This window comes from Theropithecus gelada, chromosome 7a, assembly GCF_003255815.1.
Source record: "Theropithecus gelada isolate Dixy chromosome 7a, Tgel_1.0, whole genome shotgun sequence".
In the NCBI taxonomy this organism is placed as follows: Eukaryota; Metazoa; Chordata; class Mammalia; order Primates; family Cercopithecidae; genus Theropithecus; species Theropithecus gelada.
Window position 1 is genome coordinate 42,626,780 of NC_037674.1, and position 20,636 is coordinate 42,647,415.

General features: G+C 48.0%; 1 protein-coding gene across 2 annotated transcripts in view; it reads left to right on the forward strand.

The window, feature by feature from the left end:
• The first annotated feature begins 5,464 nt into the window (after positions 1-5,464).
• The window catches only part of SMAD3 (SMAD family member 3), a 129,979-nt gene continuing 114,807 nt past the window's right edge, over positions 5,465-20,636 (forward strand). Inside the window, exon 1 of one of the 2 annotated variants that reach the window (XM_025390852.1) lies at positions 5,465-5,886. In XM_025390852.1, coding sequence (XP_025246637.1) covers positions 5,681-5,886 — 206 coding nt within the window. In that variant the 5' untranslated portion in view covers positions 5,465-5,680. The remainder of the gene's footprint in view (positions 5,887-20,636) is intronic. The other variant, XM_025390851.1, reaches the window with a different exon arrangement.

The window sequence follows — 20,636 nt, forward strand, 5'->3', positions numbered from 1 at the left end:
ACAACAATTCTCCCTCTCCCCCTGGCCCCTGGCAACCACTATCTCCTTTCTGTCTCTAAGAATTTAACTATGCTAGGTACCTCTGTAAGTGGAACCACACAATTTTTGTTCCTTTGTGGCTGGTTTGTTTCACTTAGCATAATATTCTCAAGGTTCATCCACAATGTATCATGTGTCAGCATTTCCTTCCTTTTAAAGCTGAATAATATTTCATTGTATGGGCCGGGCACAGTGGCTCACGCCTGTAATCCCAGCACTTTGGGAGGCCGAGGTGGGCGGATCACGAGGTCAGGAATTCAAGACCAGCCTAGCCAACATGGTGAAACCCCATCTCTACTAAAAATACAAAATTAGCTGGGTGTGGTGGCACATGCCTGTAATCCCAGCTACTCAGGAGGATGAGGCAGGAGAATCACTTGAATCCGGGAGGTGAAGGTTGCAGTGAGCCAAGATTGCATCACTACACTCCAGCCTGGGCAATAAGAGCGAAACTCCATCTCAAAATAAATAAATACATAAATAAAATGTAAAAATTCCATTGTATGGCTACAATATATCTTGTTTTTCCACCCATCCATTGATGGACACTTGAGTTACTTTCACCTTTTGACTGTTGTGAATAATGCTGCTATGGACATGGGTGTGGAAATACCCTGAGTCCCTGCTTTCAGTTCTTTTGGGTATATCCCCAGAAATAGAATTGCTGGATCATATGGTAATTCTGCTCAGTTTTTTGAGGAACTGCCATACATACAACATACCATTTTCCTCAGAGGCAGCACTACTTCACACCTTTACCAGCAATGTGCAAGGATTCTAATTTCTTCACATCCTCTCCAACATGTTATTTTCTGTTTTTTAAAAGCTAATAGTTGGCCAGGCATGGTGGCTCACACCTGTAATCCCAGTACTTTGGGAGGCAGAGGTGGGAGGAATCACTTGACATCAGGTGTTTGAGACCAGCCTGACCAACACGGAGAAACCCTGTCTCTATTAAAAACACAAAATTAGCCGGGTGTGAGTGGCACATGCCTGTAATCTCAGCTACTCAGGAGGCTGAGGCAGGAGAATTGCTTGAACCTGGGAGGCACAGGTTGCAGTGAGCCAACATTGCACCATTGCACTTCAGCCTGGGCAACAAGAGTGAAACTCTGTCTCCAAAAAAAAAAAAAAAAAAAAAAGAAAGAAAGAAAAAAGAAAGAAGATAATAGCCATCCTAATGGATGTGAAGTGGGTCAATGTGTATCTTTTTATTTGTATAACTTCTTTCAAAATATATGTAATTATTTTGTGTATATGTAATTTGCTTTACATAGTAGCATTATGCTATTCATTTCCCTCTGTGTCTTACTATTTTCTCTTGGAACTATGTTTAAGTTCTATACATTTGTTTTGTGTACATGGAATTCATTGCTTCTCACTTTTGCATAGCACTTTATGGTATGCATGAATCACATCCATGTATATTGAGAACCTACTATGTGCTTGTGCCAAGCTTCCTATATGAGTGATTTAATCTGATTCCATACAGCAATCCTAAGAAGGTGTTGTAATTATCACATTTTATGGATGAGAAAACTGACACACACAGAGTTACGGAACGTGCCCAGAGTCACACAGCCGGAAGTGGAAGAGGTAGAAGTTTAACCCAGGTCATTCTGGTGCCACAGAAGAGCTCACACGTGTAAGGTATTACAAAGAGCTATAGATAGAGATCTGACTGTAGACAGAGGCTCTCTCTTAGGTGAGGGCACTCTGATGAAAGTTCTAGTCCTGATTTGGCTACTAATCTTCACAATGCAAATCACCTTCCTTTACAGACATCACTTTCTGTCTGTGTAAGATGAAGATGATTTTATATGCTTTTTCTAGATTCACTACTTGTTGATTAAATACCCTTTAGCTAATGGGAAAATAATCAGAATTGAGGTCAGGTGTTTGTTTCTTTCGTGTATTTGAAGTGGCCCACCTGGGAGTCACTCCAAATATGTGAAAACCACTCAAAATACAAGAAAACCCACCTCATGAGGTGAACTGTTCATAGGATGGACTATTCCCAGGGAAACAGAGCCGCTGTTTCCGTTTCCATCCCACCTCTCTTGAACTTTGCACTTACCATGATGAAAAACTAACCGGGCTAATGTTTCCCTCCCAAGAACAACCTCTGCAAAAGCAGGCCTGGGTGGGCCCCAAGAGACCAGGTGCCAGAACAGAGTTTTATCCATCAAGGGTGGCCCACCCATTCACTGCCCAAAGTCAAGATCAACAGAACATGCAGGGTCTTCTCAGCACTGAGAAGAATCAGTTCCTCAGCCCTCCTCAGAGCTTTCTGAAACTGGACTTAGTGCCCCAGTGGAGGGACCTCTCTTGGAGAAACAGGCCTGAGGAGAAATAACTAGCCTAGAAATGGCACTTCTTAGACTTGCAGGTGGGTCCAGCACTATTTTTCTGCATGCACAGCTGTTCCTGTCACACAGATGTCAGCAGGGGAAGCGCAGGGAAGCGTGGTTCTGCCGCACTAACTAGCTGGCTGCCTGGTGATTTCTTCCCCTCAGGAAGATGAGAGGGCTTGAATGAGGGCCCCTTCCAATGCCATGATTTTAGAGGGTGAAGTACCTGTCAGGTCCTTCCACTACATGTAATCCTCAAATCTCTCTCCACAGTGCAAATCGCCTTCCTTTATCAGACATTGCTCTCTGTGTAACATAAAGGACTTGAACTAGAGGAGGACAGTTACAATGCTCTTTCTGGATCCACCACTCTGCACAGTGAGAACCGTTTACTCCATTCTTAGAGCAGAGAGAACAGACGCTCCGCGAGGGGAAGAAGAGAAAGCCAGCATTGGAAGCCAGGCCAGTCACTGATGGATACTGAGCCCCTTTTACTTTCTCTGGCTACCTCTCAATGGTTGGACTTGTTCAGGTTAAGATTAACATTTTACTGGACGATGATGACTGCAAGGTCCCTGTCCATCTTTGCCCACTCTGTCACATCATCCTCATCCCCACCCTTTGATGCTTCTCTAGGCTGTGAATCCCTTGAAGACCTTCGTCTTTTATTTTGGAAGTTCAGGAACTGAGTAGGAGGGCTGCAACATAGAGCTGCTCCGTCAATGTATGTTAAACTTATCTGACCTCCTTTCACCACTTTTCATGGCATTAACAATGCAAACCTTTTCACATGAGCTTCTCATAGCCACCCTAGGAGATTGCGAGGGAAGCTACCTCTAGCCCCATTTTACAGGTGAGCAAATAGTCCTTGCAGTGTTACAATAGTGTGCTTGTGTAGAGAACTGTTTTGCAAAGAGCTCGATCAATGATGTCTTCTTTGCCTTCCGTGACCCAGGCAGCTGGGTGCAGTGTCAAGATCGAAGACTGAGGCGTCAACAAAGTATTGGGTTCAAATTCCAGCTCGGCCACTTGGAACCCTGAGTAAGTAATATAATCTCTCTGTGCCTCCGTAAACGTGAGGCATAGGAACATCTACCTCACCAACCATTGTTAAGATTGAATCAGAGGCAGGCGGGCTACCTGGAAGAAAGCAATTAATAAATGAGGATTGTGTCATCCTTGTATCTCTTGAGGGACGGGAAGAAGAGAGTGAAACCTAAGACCACAGCGGCAGCGCGTTAACAGGAGGACCAGCAAGCAACGGAAGTCAGGTTGACAAGCCTCAGCTGGGTTTCAGGGATTCTCCTTTTCAGGCGGGTATTTAGGAAGAGAGAGGGTGAGGAGCACAACGCCCTTCTGCAGCAGCAGCTGCGGACTGGCTTGTGGGAGGCGGTTCTCTGGGGCAAAGCAAGGGCCCCTGCCGCTTCTGGGCTGACTTTGTGGATTCCGCCACACCTCACAGGGCTTTGTAACTCCCCACCCACTTGAGGGTTTGCAGATAACTTTTTTTTTTTTTTTTTTAAACAAAGCGGGGGGGGGGGGTGGGGGATTCCTGCTGTTAAAAACAAACAAAGGGCTTAGACACCGGCTAGTCAACTGCGGGAGGCAGCAGCAAGAGAAAGGCCAAGGGGCCTGGAGTAGCTCCTTAAAGCCGCCGAGGGCCCTGCGGCCAGACGCCCCTGAATTCTTTTGGTGGGGTGAAAAGCCCCGGAGCTTCCCAATGTGCCAGTTGGTTTGTTGTTGTTTTGCTTTTTTTGAATACACAAACTCTCCGAATACTCTTGTCTTGCCCCACTTTTTTGTGAGTTCATTGCTCTGGAAACAAAACTCTTCCATTTACTGGGAATTATCAAATTTCCGATCTTTCTCTATCAGGAGATCCAGCAACACCGTGTTATGTAAATTTCTTCCAAAGATAAATTCGAAAGCACCTCCATTCATTCCTTCAAGAACTCAACAGATGTCCTTGAGGCTCATTTTCTGCCGGGCACTCAGTTCAGAAGGCTCAAAGGATCCCTGGCTCCAGCCATTGTCCAGGTTGTCACTGGTGTCCCCAGCTCTCCATTTCTGAGGACCCACTTCTCCCCCCCACACCCTCCTCCGCACACTTTCCCAAGGCTCTCGGCCGGTGTGATCTCACCAACGAGAGAATAAAAACAGCCCAGGGGCGCGGGCGCGGGCGCCGGCGCCGGCGCCGGCCAAGAGCCTTGACGGGGATCAGCCAGCGCGAGGCCAAGTGCGGGCCCCAACTTCCTGGGCCCGGGCCTTCCGCGCGCCCCCTCTCGGGCTCGGGTCCTCTCCAGGGTGCACTCCCGTCCGGACGGCGCTTACTTGCTGCGAGTCCAACCCTCTCCGGCCCGCAACTCCAACCGAGCCGCCCAAGTGTGGACTCCGAGAGCGGACGCCTCGGGCCGCGCTCAGCCCTCCCGCCCGAGGCCCCTCTCGCCGCGCGTTTCCCAGGACTTCCTCCCCGCGCCCGCCCGACTTCAGGTCGGGGCCGCGCGGGGTCCCGCGCGCTCCAGCCAGGACTGCCGCCGCCCGCGTTGCCCACGTGGGCGTGCTGGGCGCGGGGTGGTGGCCGGCCGGCCGGCCGGCCGGCCGGGCGTCCTCCCCGGAGCAGGGGGCGGGCAGGGCGCCCGCGGGAGGAGGTGGCGGGGCGCAGGGGAGGAGGCGGAGAGCCCCGGCGGCGAGGGGGCGGTGACAGCGCTTGGAAAGGAGGCTGCACGCGGATTTGCATGAAACACAGACTGGGAGCGGGCGGGAGCGGGAGCGCGGCGCACGCCCCGGGCCGGCCCAGCCAGCGAGCGAGCTAGCGGCGAGCCGGGAGGACTAGGGTGGCGGGGCGGCGAGGCAGCAGAGGCGGAGGGATCTGCGCATCAAAGCTAGCAAGGCGAGCGAAGTTTGGCCGGGGGTTGGACTTTCCTTCCCGGAGGCGGCACCCAAACAGCTACCCCGTGCGGAAAGCCAAACTTCTGCTGCCACTTGGAGTCTCGCGGCCGCCACCTCCGCCCCGCGTTCGGGGCCTTCCCAACCCGGCACCGCTGCCGTCCGCCCGCCCGGCCGCCCTTCTCTTCGCCGTGGGAGCCGCTCCGGGCGCAGGGCCGCGCGCCGAGCCCCGCAGGCTGCAGCGCCGCGGCCCGGCCCGGCGCCCCAGCAACTTCGCCGAGAGTTGAAGCGAAGTTTGGGCGACCGCGGCAGGCCCCGGCCGAGCTCCCCTCTGCGCCCCCGGCGTTTCGTCGAGCCCAGCCCCGCCGGGGGCGCTCCTCGCCGCCCGCGCGCCCTCCCCAGCCATGTCGTCCATCCTGCCTTTCACTCCCCCGATCGTGAAGCGCCTGCTGGGCTGGAAGAAGGGTGAGCAGAACGGGCAGGAGGAGAAATGGTGCGAGAAGGCGGTCAAGAGCCTGGTCAAGAAACTCAAGAAGACGGGGCAGCTGGACGAGCTGGAGAAGGCCATCACCACGCAGAACGCCAACACCAAGTGCATCACCATCCCCAGGTGGGGGCCCGCCCAGGGGACCCGGGGACACGCCGACCCGGCCCCCTGGCACTGCGGGGCCGACCCATTGGGGTTGGAGACGGGAAGAGGGAGAGAGAGGGAGACTGTGTGGGTGCGTGTGTGTGAGAGTGGGAGCTAGAGCGCGGGCAGGAAGGGGGTGGGGGGACCCCAAACAAAACCATCTCTGCATTTGCAAAGATCAGAGCCCGAGGCTTCCACACGGCACTCTGGCTTCCAGACCTCACATTCCCTTTCCACCTCCGGGAGGGGAGAGCGGGTTGTTGCGGGACTGGGCCGCCCCCACCCTGGGGAGCTGGGGCTGGAAGTTGAGGCCCGCTTTGTTCGGCTCCGCGGGCCGGAGCCCCTCCTCCGCCGCCGCCTCCCGCCCCCGCGGCCCGCGCTCGTGGAGGTGGTGGTGTCTTTGCGTTTCTTTTCTTCAGTCCGGTCTCCCCACTTTCCTCTACAGGAATGCGGTCGGTACAGCTGGGGCTGTGGGTGAGGAGCGGGAGCCTCGTGATTGACAGATTCCTTCTTCGTTCTTTCTTTGCCTTCGGGATTAGCATTTTTATCGAGTATTTTTAGACTCGGTTGTGCCAGTCTCCCGCCCCCTGAGCACGCACGCACTTTGGTTGCAGTGCAATGCTGTGAGAGAGACAAGTGGCAGAAAATAGGGTCTTCTCCCCCACCTCCCACTCCCCATCCCGACTCTTTTGCCCTCCTTTTGGTCCAAGAGATTTTGAGTTCGTGCAGAATGAGGGAGAGGGGCGGGCTGGAACCGGGCAGATAACAAAACACACCCCAAAGTGGGCCTCGCATCGGCCCTCGCATTCCTGTAGAGCCCTCCTTCCCAAAGCGCGCTGCCATCTGTCTGCATCTCCTTTATCCTTCCCGTTGCGCGCTAGCTAGGTCGGGCGGGAGCCCACAGATGGCTGATAGAAAGGGTCAGTGACTTCTCTCCACTCCCCCAGGGCCTTCCTTAGCTTAGCTGTGCCTGGCTGGGAATTGGGGGTGGGGATACCTTGACTTCCTGTCTCTACCTCTCAGCCTTGGTTCGATTCTGAACCAAGGGAGAGAGTGTGTGTGTTGGGGGCTGGCTGTTTTGGGGGTCCCAGGCTGCAGAGGAATGAGTAGAAAGCACCAAGGACTGTAAGCCAAAAAAGGGATTGTCATCCCTGCGCCTGGGCCAGGGTGGACTCCATCCTTGGCCACCTGCTTGGGGCAGTTGTACAAGGGCTGCCAGGCGAGTCAGGCAGGCACAAAGCAACATCTGTCCACGGGAACCCAGGGCAGGCCTCCCCTGGAAATAAATGCCACATATGGTGGGAGTGCAGACTTAAAATTTTTTTTTTTTTTTTGACTGGGTGGATCCAGTCAATAAAGGGGGAGGGAAGGCGGTGTGCTGTCTGGGGAAGTCGCTGGCCGTGTGATCGGGAGCCAGAATTGACTTCAGAGGAGGTGGTGTGATGTGATGGTCAGAGAGACCTGGGATTTGGTTCCAGCTCTGGTTCTTAATTCTTCTGTATTCCTTCGGTGGGGGTGGAGAGGGTAGAGTGGGAGGGGTCTGCCAAACCTACCTTCCTCTTATCTGACTGGGTGCATTGAAGACAAGTGCTTTATGCATTGAAACAGGAAAAAAAAAAGATGGTATCAATTATAAAACAGGCAGCTGTGAAAAGTGTTTCACAGTTTACAAAGCATTTTCACATGGTTTTCTGAGGTCCTCAAAACAAGATAGAAAGCAAGCAAGCAAGCAACCAGCCCTGGAAAGTAGATAAGGTTGTTAGGCTTAAGATTATCACATTTTTAAAGCAGAGGAAACTTTAAAAGAGAGAGGTGAAAAGGCTTGAGTTGTAGACGTGGGATTCTGACAGAATGTGCTCTTTCTGCGGACCCATGCTGCTTTATACTTTGAAGATCCTGAATACATTCTTTGCTGAATGCTAAAACTGTGTTAGCTTGGGGAGGGCCCTGTGGATCTTTGTATGTGCGGTTGCTTCTTTAATCTTTGGGCTGGTGATCGCTTGGCAGAGAGGCCTTGCTTTCCCTTGCCTTGGTAGGAGTTTGTCCTCTGTGGGGCCATACCTTTGGCCTGCCTTTTCCTCTTCCAAAGTCCTGCTGAGACTTTGGAAGCCTAAGACATGTGAACGCTTTGGATGATTCTGAGGGTTCAAGCCAACCTGCCCTGTGGCCTTCTCGTGATTTTGTTAGGACTGAGGCATCTTCTGCCTGCCTGGATAGGACTGAATGCAAAAGCAGATTTTTTTTTTTTCATCTTTTTTTTCAGTTAGGGAAACCCAGTTGCTTGGGTGGATCCAGACAAAATGGATTTTCATCCTTGGATTTTGTGCCCACGCCTCTGGGTCACCTTGTGTCCCTTGGCAACAGCTGCTGCTGTTTTGGTCGTGGGCAGAAAACTAAAGGCCACGTCTTGGGGAGGTGGCTGGTTTGGCCTTATGCTGGTGATATCGATGTGTCTGCTAAGCCCCATAGATTGCAGTGTTGCTTGTCAAATTGTCTGCTTTCACCACAACTGCCTTTTAGTTTGGAAAGTAGAGAAAGGAAAGCGTTTAACTTAGTCATTCCCCCTGTGTGTGGGGGATTGGTCACTGGATGCTTAAAAACACTCTGCAAGATCTGGACTCTGGGGTTTAAGGAGCCCTCAGTCTAAGGAGATTAAGCCAAGTGTGTTTTGGCTAATATATAATCACGAGCTGCAACAGCAATATTTGGCAATTAGAGCTGTATACTGGGGACTTCCAGACCACAGGCTTGCTTCTCTGTGACACCAGCTCTAATTTGTTTCAATTATCAGGGGAGCTGGAGTGATACACACTTACCGACATCAAGAAGGTAAAAGAGATTGGTGCCGAGGAAGTGGTAAGAGCTTCATTTAGATACACCAACAAAGGGGCTGTCAGGATACTCTGAGGTCTGGCAGGATTGACAGAATTTACACAAGTTTTGTAACAGCCTCTCATGCCTCACCTGCTTGAGTACCTGAGTAAAGCTGCAGGTATCTTCCTTGCCAGTGTATAAGAATGGAATCAAAGCATTTGCCACTGAATGAGAGTTGGTGTGTGAGCGTTATATGAGGAATAAGGAGCTCGGCACACTTAAAACTTAGTTTTCTGGTAGACACTGGTAGCTTGTGCTTCCACCAGGGAATCCATGCCTTGGCCTCATTGTTGGGAGCTAGACCAAGCTTAAAGCATTGCTTGTTCGGAAGGGGATTTGGGTTTTCATGTGTCAGAGCACCCAGTCCAGTGGAAAATTGGAGGATTGAAGCAAACGCTAGATCTGACACACAGCATCTACTCCCTCCCTGTGAATCTGATCTTTTTGTTTCGGAAGCAGATTCTTGCCCTGTTGCCCAGGCTGGAGTGCAGTGGCCTGATCTTAGCTTACTGCAACCTCTGCCTCCCGGTTCAAGCGATTCTCGTGCCTCAGCCTCCCGAGTAGCTGGGATTACAGGCGCCTGCCACCACGTCCAGCTAATTTTTGTATTTTTAGTAGAGATGGGGTTTCACCAGGTTGGTCAGCCTGGTCTTGAACTCCTGACCTTGTGATCTGCCCACCTTGGCCTCCCAAAGTGCTGGGATTACAGGTGTGAGCCACCACGCCCCACCGAATCTGATCTTTTACTGTTGCCTCCTCTTATTATCTCCTTGAATTTTGCCAGGGTACTCTCACTTTGAGAAAGGAAAAAGATCCTAATCTTTAACATTCTTTTTCCAGATTTCTGGGGATAGACCTATTACCAAGGCTGTAGAGGCCTCCCTCTTCTCGGCTGCAGCTCAGAGCACCATGTGGCCCATTGGAAGCAAGCCCCCTTCCAGCTGCTAGGGAAGTAGTCCCTTGTCTCTTTGCTCTTGTTAACTTTGATTAGGGGAGCTCCACGTAGGGCTGAGAAGAGGAGGTACCTGCAGGACAATAGGTAGCTGATGAGGGAACTGACTCAGCTGCAGCTGAACCTAGGAGCCACTTGATGTTCCCTGGGAACATTTAGAACCTTGGAACATGCTGCTTGCACCTGGGAGTGGAATGTTTGCAGACAGCCCCTCTGTTGAGAATTGCCAGTCAAATGTTACAGGGCTGGATTGTGTTGATTTATTGATATTTATTGGACCCCTCCCATGTCTGAGTCAGTTTTTTAGGTACCAGAGGAGGATATAGAGACATGTTTGAAAAGTTCCCTGCCTGTGAGGAGCTTACACATCAGTAAGGGAAACATTAATAGGGCATTATTTGAGTACCTAACTGCTATCTCTTTCTCATTCCCAGTTACCAGTAGAAATATGAGATCTAGTATGGATGATTTTTGATGGGGCCGGGCGTTGATGTGCCTTTTAAATATTGTAGAAGTCACTATGTTCGAAAATAAAATAATGACAGGCATCTGTTTTCTCTGGAAAAAAACACAAGATTCAGGTCCTGTACCTACCGTTCTACTACCTGCAAGGATTTGGGAATCCACTTAAGTTTCACAGCTTTTATGTCTGCACCTGTAAAGTCAGGATGAGATAAGTCCTGTGGAAGTGTTTTGTGAACCAGAGAACTTGACAGGTATGTTATGTTTAGCCTTCGTTCTGCATCATTCATTCATTATTGAATTATTCAGTCCTTGATTGAGCATGTACTACAATGACCCCAGAAGGGTCCCTGTACTCCAAGAGCTCCCTGTCTAGAGCGGGAGATAGACTTGCTCAAAGGTGTAGCATGAGCTGTGGCTGAGGAATGTACTAAGTACCAGCAATATGGAAACACAGTGAATTCTGTGAGAGGAGGTGTAGACAGGAGGAGAACCCATGAGAGGTGGAAAACTAAGAAGGGGACAAGAGTTATCCAAGTGAAGGTTTTTGGACTGCAGTATGATGTTGGGAACTTTTTGGTACATGGGGATAGTTCCCTACAAGAATGAGGACATCTTTATCCTCTGTCTTTTACTAAACTGTGTGCTGCTATAAATATGTTACCTTGTAACTGGCACTGAATGGCCAGTGACTTGGGTGCGATATTTTACTCCACTGTAAACCATTTTCTCTTTGAAGTAAAAAGTAATTTGGTACTGCAAACCTGAAATTCAGGTTTCCTTGGTGGGAACAGGGACTTCAGATATATCAGCTCAGAATATGACAGGGAGTGTTAATAAAAAGTGGACAACTTGGCCGGGCACGGTGGCTCACGCCTGTAATCCCAGCACTTTAGGAGGCTGAGGCAGGCGGATCACAAGGTCAGGAGATCGCGACCATTCTGGCTAACATGGTGAAACCCCATCTCTACTAAAAATACAAAAAAAGTAGCCGGGCATGGTGGCGGGTGCCTGTAAGTCCCAGCTACTCAGGAGGCTGAGGCAGGAGAATCACCTGAACCTGGGAGGTGGAGGTTGCACCATTGTACTCCAGCCTGGGTGACAGAGCGAGACTCCGTCTCAAAATAAACAAATAAATAAATAAATAAAAAGTGGACAACTTGCAGATGGTTGCTTTGAAATTCAGAGCTTCAGTGTGACCTAGCTTCTTGTTTCTCTGGTTAACAGTTGCTGAGAATAAATCCTAGGTTCCCGAGTTTCTGAATGAACATAGGCGCTTTTAGTGGTATGTTTTTAAAAAAGTCTTTGCAAGGGCGAAGTTTTAAATTACAATTTTAATAACAGAAAAAGTCTATGAATACCGTCGCATTTAATTCTGATGAGAAATGCAAGAAGTTGATTAAATTGATAGAATTTGTTTCAGGCTTATCACATCAGGAATCCAGTTAAATGAGTTAAAAAATAAATATTGGTTTAATAATGTAGACATGTGATTGCTGTATTATTATAATGGAAATAAAATTAACACAATTTAATGAACTGAGCGACCATTAATTTTTACTTGTTAATTTATTAGGAGATTTTAATGCCATTTGATGCACAGTACAGCCATTATTCTGCGTGAGCTCCTTAACGAAATAAATAGGACCAAGCAGGGCTTGCTTTAAATTGAAATCGGCTTTCATTCCCGTTAACCTTGTTCTCCCACCTTCGTCCACCTCTTCAGCTTCCTGTAATTGCAATTAAGTTCTCTAAGGTTGGAATGCAGCTTTCTTAATCAGCAAGTCTCATCAATAGTCCTAATTGACTTTTGCCCTTTTCTCCTTTGCCATGTTGACTGATTAAAACAAAAGCAAAACTAAAGGAAGACTCCATTCCCTCCCCCAAATCCACATCTCATAGAGTTGGTTGGCTGGCAAGAGGACTGCCCAAGAAGGCTGCTCGTGATGGCAGCCTGCTGAATATACAGGGGATGGGAGATTCACCAGCCATGTGCACACGTGAATGGCTGGTGCAGTGTTGGATGGGACTAGCTCCTCCCTAAGGAGGGGTAGGACCTTCTGTTGGCCTCTGACAAGTCCCTGAGCTATGGAACCTTCAGTCTTCCCATCTTCAAGCACAATGGTTCCTGGAAACAGTGGGAAGTTGCCATCCTAAGTCCATGCTACAGAAGTTTGGTTTCTAATTTTACTATATTCTAAGTTTTAGAACAGAGGCCATTCCAAGAGAACGTGTCCAGTTCCTTTTTATGCCTTCCTTTAATGCTCCTACCAGGTGCTAATTTCTGTGCCAGGTAATGGGGACAAAATAGTGAATAAGGCAGATACTGTCCCTGGCGCCTTCTGTAGCTTCTAGTCCACTGGCTGTGAAACACAGGCTCTTTGGAGTTGTAAGAATGCTGTATGTGTTCACTCTTTAGCTAATTTGTAAATACTGTTTTTTGGTGCCAAACAAACCAAGTCCCCCAAGCTCTGCAGTTTATTGACTTGACAAGGATCTCTCTCTCTCTCTCTCTGTATAACATTATCCTTTGTTTCGACTTAATTAACAGTTGGAGAAATAAACAAATCTATAGCACGAGTCATACTATCCACTGTTGGTTATCTAAGGCCCTTCCTATAAACAGCAGCCTGCCACAGTGGCAACTGCTGTAGAATGTTTTGACAGAGACTCAGTTTAAAATGAAAACACAGTAGAAGCCTATTAATTAAGAAGTTTGGCTAATTCTGGACTAGGCGAGAGTTTGTTTAGCAGGCCTTTTTGCCCCATAAATGCTGTCAAAGAAAAATTACTAATAAACAAGGGTTTGGGGATTATTTTGGAGGTAGGAGTCAGCAGACCTGGGTAGGTTCTAGACATGGCTTTGTTTCTGATTAGCTGTGTGACCTGGGACAAGTTACCTTACTTCTTTGGGCCTCAAATGTTCTCAACTGGAAAATAGGCTACATAAGCTCTATTGGAGGGCCTTTCTAACTTGGAATTGTATTCCTACAAGCATTTTATTTTATTTTATTTTATTTTTTGAGATGGAGTTTTGCTCTTGTTGCCCAGGCTGAAGTTCAATGGCGCGATCTTGCTTCACTGCAACCTCTGTCTCCCAGGTTCAAGTGAGTCTCCTGCCTCAGCCTTCTGAGTAGCTGGGATTACAGGCATGCGCCACCATACCCGGCTAATTTTCTATTTTCATTAGAGACCAGTTTCGTCATGTGCGCCAGGCTGGTCTCCAACTCCTGGCCTCAAGTGATCTGCCTGCTTCGGCCTCCGAAAGTGCTGGGATTCCAGGCGTGAGCCACTGCGCCTGGCCACATACAAACATTTTAGAAGCTCCCATTTGCACGCATCTAGTTCATCAGTGAATGACAGATCTTTAATTATCAATGTTCCAAGACTCTGTCAGCCTGGTGTCAACTAATTTACATAAGTGGAATAATAAAATTGTAATTCAGCCTTTAATTTTGGTGATTTCCCTCCCTCTTCCTTTCCTCTTCCTTACTCTGTGAGTCTGAATCAGTGACATTTAACTACAAAGGAATGTAAAAATAATGCTAGGATGAAGATGTGGAGGCTGTGCCTCTTGAAATGCAGTGAACAGTTTTTCTTCTTTTGTTGCTATTTTTGACTATTCTAAGAACAGGAAGTTTACTTAAACTAATGACCACAGATGCCTAAAAATGGTTAAATGTAAGAGGTAGGCATTATAGAGGATACCTGTGGAAAATGTTTGCTCATATGTCAAAGTTTACCCAGGAAGCTTCCTTTATTTATTTGCAAGCATCTATATAAAGAAAGGCTGCACTTGATTGCGTAAGCATGAGCCTTTTGTTAGGCAGCGTGGATGTTGCAAGTTTAAACCCCAACTAGGAAATGAAAAGTGAGTTTCCACCTAAATAGTTCTTTTTCAGTATCACATGGCTCTCCCAGCTTGCATCTGGCAAGTTTTTCTCTTGAGTGCTTTGCGGGTATTTAGGACTCCAGTATTGTATTGTTTGTTTCTTGCTTGCTTGCTTTTTTTTTTTTTTTTTTTTTTTGACAGTCTCGCTCTGTCGCCCAGGCTTGAGTTCAGTGGCACGATCTCAGCTCACTGCAGTTCCAGGTTCAAGCATTTCTCCTGCCTCAGCCTCCTGAGTAGCTGGGACTACAGGCACCCGCCACCACGCCCGGCTAATTTTTGTATTTTCAGTAGAGCTGGGTTAAGACTCCAGTATTGTTTAAGAAACACGGTGTATGACTTTGCCTTTGAAACCTACAGATTATAAATCTGGTCCCTTTTGTGGCTAAGTGTTGTATCACAAACTGCCAAGCCAAGTTGTAGCTCTGAGATGTCACCAATTTTTTTTTTTTTCTTTTCAACTGGACTTTTGAAAATAGTGATGCTTTTTGGGTGTGTGTTTTTTAAAGGTCTGTTTTTACGCTGTCACAGCTCAAAAATGCCAAAAGGCATTTTTTCCTTAAAAAATCACCTCTGGGCTAAGCCCAAATGTGGAGTAATGAATCCAGAAAGGACTTTTTGAGTAGTTACAAGTGGCTGAAAGCAGGCACTGGTGATGGAAATTGGATTTTTCCTTTTGCTTCAAATCTTCCTGGTTGTAAACTTTTTCTTGCTCTTACTGAAGTCAGACTCAAGGTGGGTCTAATTTCTCCTAGTCCATGGGAGGGCAGAGTGAATTACTGTTTGGTGTGCCACCCCTTTACATTTTGTGTGTGGCTGTCTCTACCCAAACAGGTTCTTCACATATTACCTGGGGAGCAGGAGAGGGGGAGGACAGGAAGAGCACAGTTAGGCAGAAAGAGCAAAGCCTCTCAAGTCTGATGGATCTGGGTTTGAGTCTGACAGTTATCAGCTATGTGGTGACCTTGGGTACTTTGCTTCAACTTACTGAGCCCGTTTCTGCATCTGTAAAATGAGGATGAAACTACCTACTTCATAGAAATCAACCCAAGTGGCCGGGCACGGTGGCTCATGCCTATAATCCCAGCACTTTGGGAAGCCAAGGTGGCTGGATCACCTGAGGTCAATAGTTTGAGACCAGCCTGACCAATATGGTGAAACCTTGTCTCTACTAAAACTACAAAAATTAGTTGGGCGTGGTAGCAGGTGACTGTAATTTCACTACTCAGGAGGCTAAGACAAGAGAATTGTTGGAATCTGGGAGCGGGAAGTTGCAGTGAGCCAAGATTGTACCACTGTACTCCAGCCAGGGCAACAGAGTGAGACTCCGTCTCAAAAAAAAAAAAAAAAGAAATCAACCCAAATGAGATAAGATGTATCAAGTACTTTGCCAGTATCGATCATAGTACACAGTAGGTGCTCAGTAAACACTCATTTTCCCTTTCAGAGGGGAAATTTGGCAGATGGTGTCCATCGACTCCAATAGGTGATCCCCTTCCCCTTCCCACCCCGACACCCTTGCTCGCAGGGCATTCTCCTTTGGAGAGTCTCAGTTGACATAGTAAAAGGATCTACTTCAATACACATGGAGAACATACAGACATGCCACTTGTTGATGTAAGGCTTGGCAGGCTATTGAAAGAGAAACAATTCATATTCTTAGGTGGTTCTGCCCTCCCCCCTCACCTTCTCTATCATTATTTTTAAAAATTCGTTTGGTGGACCAAAAATAATAGTACTAAAAACAAACTGATGAATCAGGTCTACTGGGGTGGGGGATGGGTAAGATCCTGAAGCAGAAACGCAGTGACTCACGCGCCTGTCACTGATAGTTGCCCGTAAGTGCATGGAAGTGCATGATGTTTATTGTTGCTGGTGTTTTTTTGAGGCCCAAGTTGGAAGGCACTTCCGGCTCTCCCTCAAGTACTAGCTTACTGGTTAGCTTGGCTGTTGAGTGAGAATGGTCAGGTCCAGAAACTCATGGCTCTGAAATGACCCAGACGTGGTGGCTGTACCCTTGACTGCCCTCAGATACGTGCAAGAGGGAGCTCACGTTTAAAGAGTCATGCTTTGGCGTTCCACCTGGCTGTGCTCCTCTTGTTGGGGCAAGGAGACTGTAGGGCCAAGGGACAGGCCCATCTAGAGCCAGCACTTCCTTTTTCCAGATCCTGCTCAGAGGCCTGGCCCTGCAGTTCCCTGCCCCAGTGTCTTGAGCCTGTTTCCAAGTCCTGGGTGGGTCTCTTCCGCAGGTCTGTTACTTGAGGGCAGACTGTGTTGGCTATGGACAACACATGTACCCGCGGGCCCAGTGGCTGGGCAAGGGGTGCAGGGGTATGAAGGAATTGGCTAGAGCTTGGACTTGTGACCTGGGGACTCTATGTGGGTGTGCACCAGGCCTCTCAAAGTTATGGGTGGTGCTAGGGGTGGGCTGAGATCTGGGGCTGGGTCTCTCTGAGCTTCCACATTCCATTGTGAAACCAAGGGGTCAGGGAATCCTAAACTCAAACCTGGACTTATTAAAGTATTGGTCAAAGTAGGATGATAGAAAGCGTGCTGTGTAATCGTTTGTTACCTTGATTTCTGTCTTTAAATACTACATATGGTGTGTAGGCCATCCTATGTATTCTTGCTTTGTAGGGACAGGCCTTTCTTTCTTTCTTTCTTTTCTCTCCTTTCTTTTCCTTTTCTTTTCTTTCCTTTATTTTTGCACCATCCGCTCAGTTGCGTGGCCACAACTGAATCCCAGCCCAGGTGGCACCATTATATTGGTAGGATTTTGGAGATGTTCGCAGGAATTGATTTCCCTCGCCCTGAACCCAGGTCAGAATGAATTTAATGCAGATGAGGGAGAAGGTGCTACATATTGTAGCTGCTCATTCAAAAAGTGGAGCAGAGAACTGCCACTGAATGTGCATTTGTTTGCTGGAAATCTTTATTAAGCACCAGAGATACAGAGATGAAATTGTGTCTCTGAACTGCTCAGAGGCAAAAAGGGACACCAGTAACCACAGTTATGGTGGGTTCATGGAAGAGACACTAGAGTGAAGGTCAAACAAAATGTTTGGGAGCCCAGAGGAAGAGCAGATCTATTTCTGCAGGCTTCACAGAGGAGGCATGCTCAAATGGGGCCCTGAAGGATGGATAGGAGTATAGGAGTGGGGTGAGAGGCAGCACAGATCACAGACCAGAATGTGGAAGGGCCTGCTGTTTAGGGAAGGCAAGACAGTTTAGGGTGGCCAGAGTGTGGATGAGGGAGGGAGTGGCCAGAGAGGAGCTGGAGAAGGATGTTGTCAAGGGCTTTGGTTTGTCAAACTTAGTACTTTGTGTTTGGACCTTGCTCTGTAAGCGTCCAGGAGATTTTAAAGCAGGGAAGTGGCATGGTGAAAGCCACCATTCTATCGTTTCTTATTTCATTTCCTCCTCTTACCCAGTGGCTGTTAATAGCAGGTTTTCTGCCCGAGTTATCCAGGTCAGAGTCATAATCCTTTACAGTACCATGTGAACAGCTTTAGGCTATGTCTGGACCAGGTTGAAAACAGTGTTTTGTTCACTGTCAGGAGAGAAGACATGTTGTTCAGCCAGGAGGGCTCAGGGAGCCCAGGCGTTCAGGTAATTAGCCAGTGAGTCATGTCAGCCTTTTGATATGGATTCCTTGGGAAACTAAGTGGGGTGTTAGTGGGCTCCATGCAGATGCCTGGTCTACCCAAGCACAGGCCCCCCAGTGCGTCTGCTGGGTCTTCCCTGTGCCTGACACAGTGCCTTCATATGGACTGTCTCTGGTCAGTGTTTTTAATTTGTTGATGATCATCGAGGCTAGGCTTTCCAATTCCACACCACACTGCAATCAGTGAAACTACCTAAATTCTGTACTGCAGATCCATAGCATGATGTAAGTTTATTACAAACAGATTATATTCCTTAATAAGAGAGTAAAATAGCATCTTTAAATCAGTATTCTTCGTTCATTTTATCATTGAGAGATTGGGTATGATTTACCTCTCCTCTATAGGGTCAACTTGGTGGTGGTGGTGGTGGTGGTGGTTTATGTTGCTGGGTTTTTAAAAGATTGAGTTTCATGTCCAAGGACTGATTCTAGTTCATGGGCTGTTTTTGAAAACACTGCTAGAAACCTGTCACTGAAGGCAAGACCAGGGGCCGCCTGTTGCTGCGGAGTGCCGTGGGTTCAAATCCCTGCTCCCCAGCTTACTGCAGTGGTGACTGTGGACATGTCGTTTAACTTCTTTGAGCCTCCTTTTTCTCATCAGTAAAATGGGAAAAACAATGACCTCCCTCAGGAGGGACGTTATTAAAGTTATGTATTTAGATCGGATTAGATTTATTTTAGATTAAAAACTTCTTGCAAGCTGCGAATTGTTTTGCAATGTCTCATATTCTTTCTTTCTTTTTTTTTTTTTTTTTGAGATGGAGTTTCGCTCTTGTTGCCCAGGCTGGAGTGCAAAGGCATGACTGTGGCTCACGGCAACCTCCGCTTCCCGGATTCAGGCGAGTCTCCTGTCTCAGCCTCCCGGGTAGCTGGGATTACAGGCATTCACCACCATGCCCAGCTAATTTTGTATTTTTAGTAAAGATGGGGTTTCTCCATGTTGGTCAGGCTGGTCTCGAACTCCCGACCTCAGGTGATCTGCCCGTGTCGGCCTCCCACAGTGCTGGGATTACAGGCATAAGCCATCGCGCCTGGCCCCCACATATTATTTCTTTATGGTGTAGAACTTACTAATACTGCTGAAAACCCTTTCTGACAGAGATGGGAGTTAAGGCTTCCAAGTTCACACCCAGATTTCCCACAGAGACTTTAGAGACAATCATAAATACTGCACAAAATTATATTGGAATATGAGCTCGGGGCACACATGCTCTGGTGCCTTGTACTAGAAGCTTAGGTGAGCTGTTACTCTTGGCCTTGTCCAAGCATTTGACTCAGAAGATGGTCGAGTCAGCAGTGTTGACTGTTAGCAAATCACCTAAGCCCACTCACGTGGGATGATCCTGGTACGTGCTGCATGGACTGAGTGTCAACTGCATGCTGAGTGTATGCCAGCGTGGGTGATCTCCTTGATCTTATTTACTTACCTACAGTACTCTGGGAAAGATGGATTATTTATGTTTACAGAGGAGGAGGCTGAAGCATTGAGGAGTCAGTGGCAGAACAGGAATCTCAACTCAGGTCTCTGGTTCCTAGTTATCTGCATTCTACCCCATAGCCCCTCAAGAAAGGGTGGCCATTCTTGTCCTCATACAAAAAGCCGTGACTTTGCTATCATTATTCCCTTTTGGTAAATGACAGAAACAAGGTTCAGATTACTTAGGTAAGTTGCTTTAGGTCTCAGGCTAAGGGCTGGAGCTGGATTTGCTGCTGAAGCTCTACCCCTTTTAGAATCGAGGATGACTACATAATTTATCAAACCAAGACATTTCCAAAAGTGAAAAGGGGCAGCATTATTAATTATGGCCACTATTAATTACGGTCCTTGGCCACAAACCGGGACTGTCCAGGCAAACCTGGGTAATAGTCACTCTGCCTCTGGTCTTGATACCTGACCAAGGTGATGGAGAATTGGATCCGCCTTTCCTGTGCTGTTGCTTAAGTGGAAGGGAATGTGCAAATTATGTCCTGCTATTCTAAGTGAAAGGACTTGCCCAAGGTCATGCGACAAGTTGGCAATATAATATTTTGAAACTGGATGAGACGTTAAAAACATGGTAAAGTGAGTACCAGAGCTTAATTAACTGGAGTAGGTGTTAGGGAACATTTGGCTATGCTGATGTCTACTACTGAAGGGAAAGGAGGTATAGAGGTCAAGGTCGGGTATGTATGGAGTAGGTGGGGGTGGTGGTGGCAGGGCATTCTCATGGCTCTGCTATGTCAGCACCATCATCAGGCCCTGTACCTTTGAAGCCCGGGAGATGCCAGTAGGCCCAGTGCAACTTGGATGTTATTTAATGGCCAAGAGCAGAGACTTCTGGGACTTGACTTTTCCTGCCCTGTGCTTCACTTTAGCTGAGGGCTTCAAAGGGACTATTGGCTGGGAGTGGTGAAAGTTTAGTGGATAATCCTGCTGAAGAATTTTGGAAGGCCTTGAGGAAGGAATTAAAAATAACAGTAAGCATGCCTTTTCTTTCTCTTTGATTGTGGTCAGTGCATGGAATGTGCCAGGGCCGCTGCGGAGCAAGCACGTGGCCCCGAATAACCCCTCCCCGCCAACGGAATTCTGCAGAGAACATGTAAGGGCTGTGCTGTTTCACTCCTGCTTCGGGCTCTCAGGGTTTGTTTCCGCGATCATCCAAAACTCATCTTCCTTCTCTTGCCCCAGATAATTTATTGGAAGTCTGGAGAGGGACTTGAGTTCTCTCAACTCTCCAACCAGACTATTGCTGTGGGTGAGGCCCTGTCGGGCGAGCTCCAAGGAGAGCAGTTGGAGTGACAAAGAGGAATGGTTACAGGCTGAGAAATGCGAAATATAAATTCAAACCAAACTTGGCACCTGTTTGGAGAACTTCAGCTGACACTACAGTGCCCCTGTCGTTAGCCTT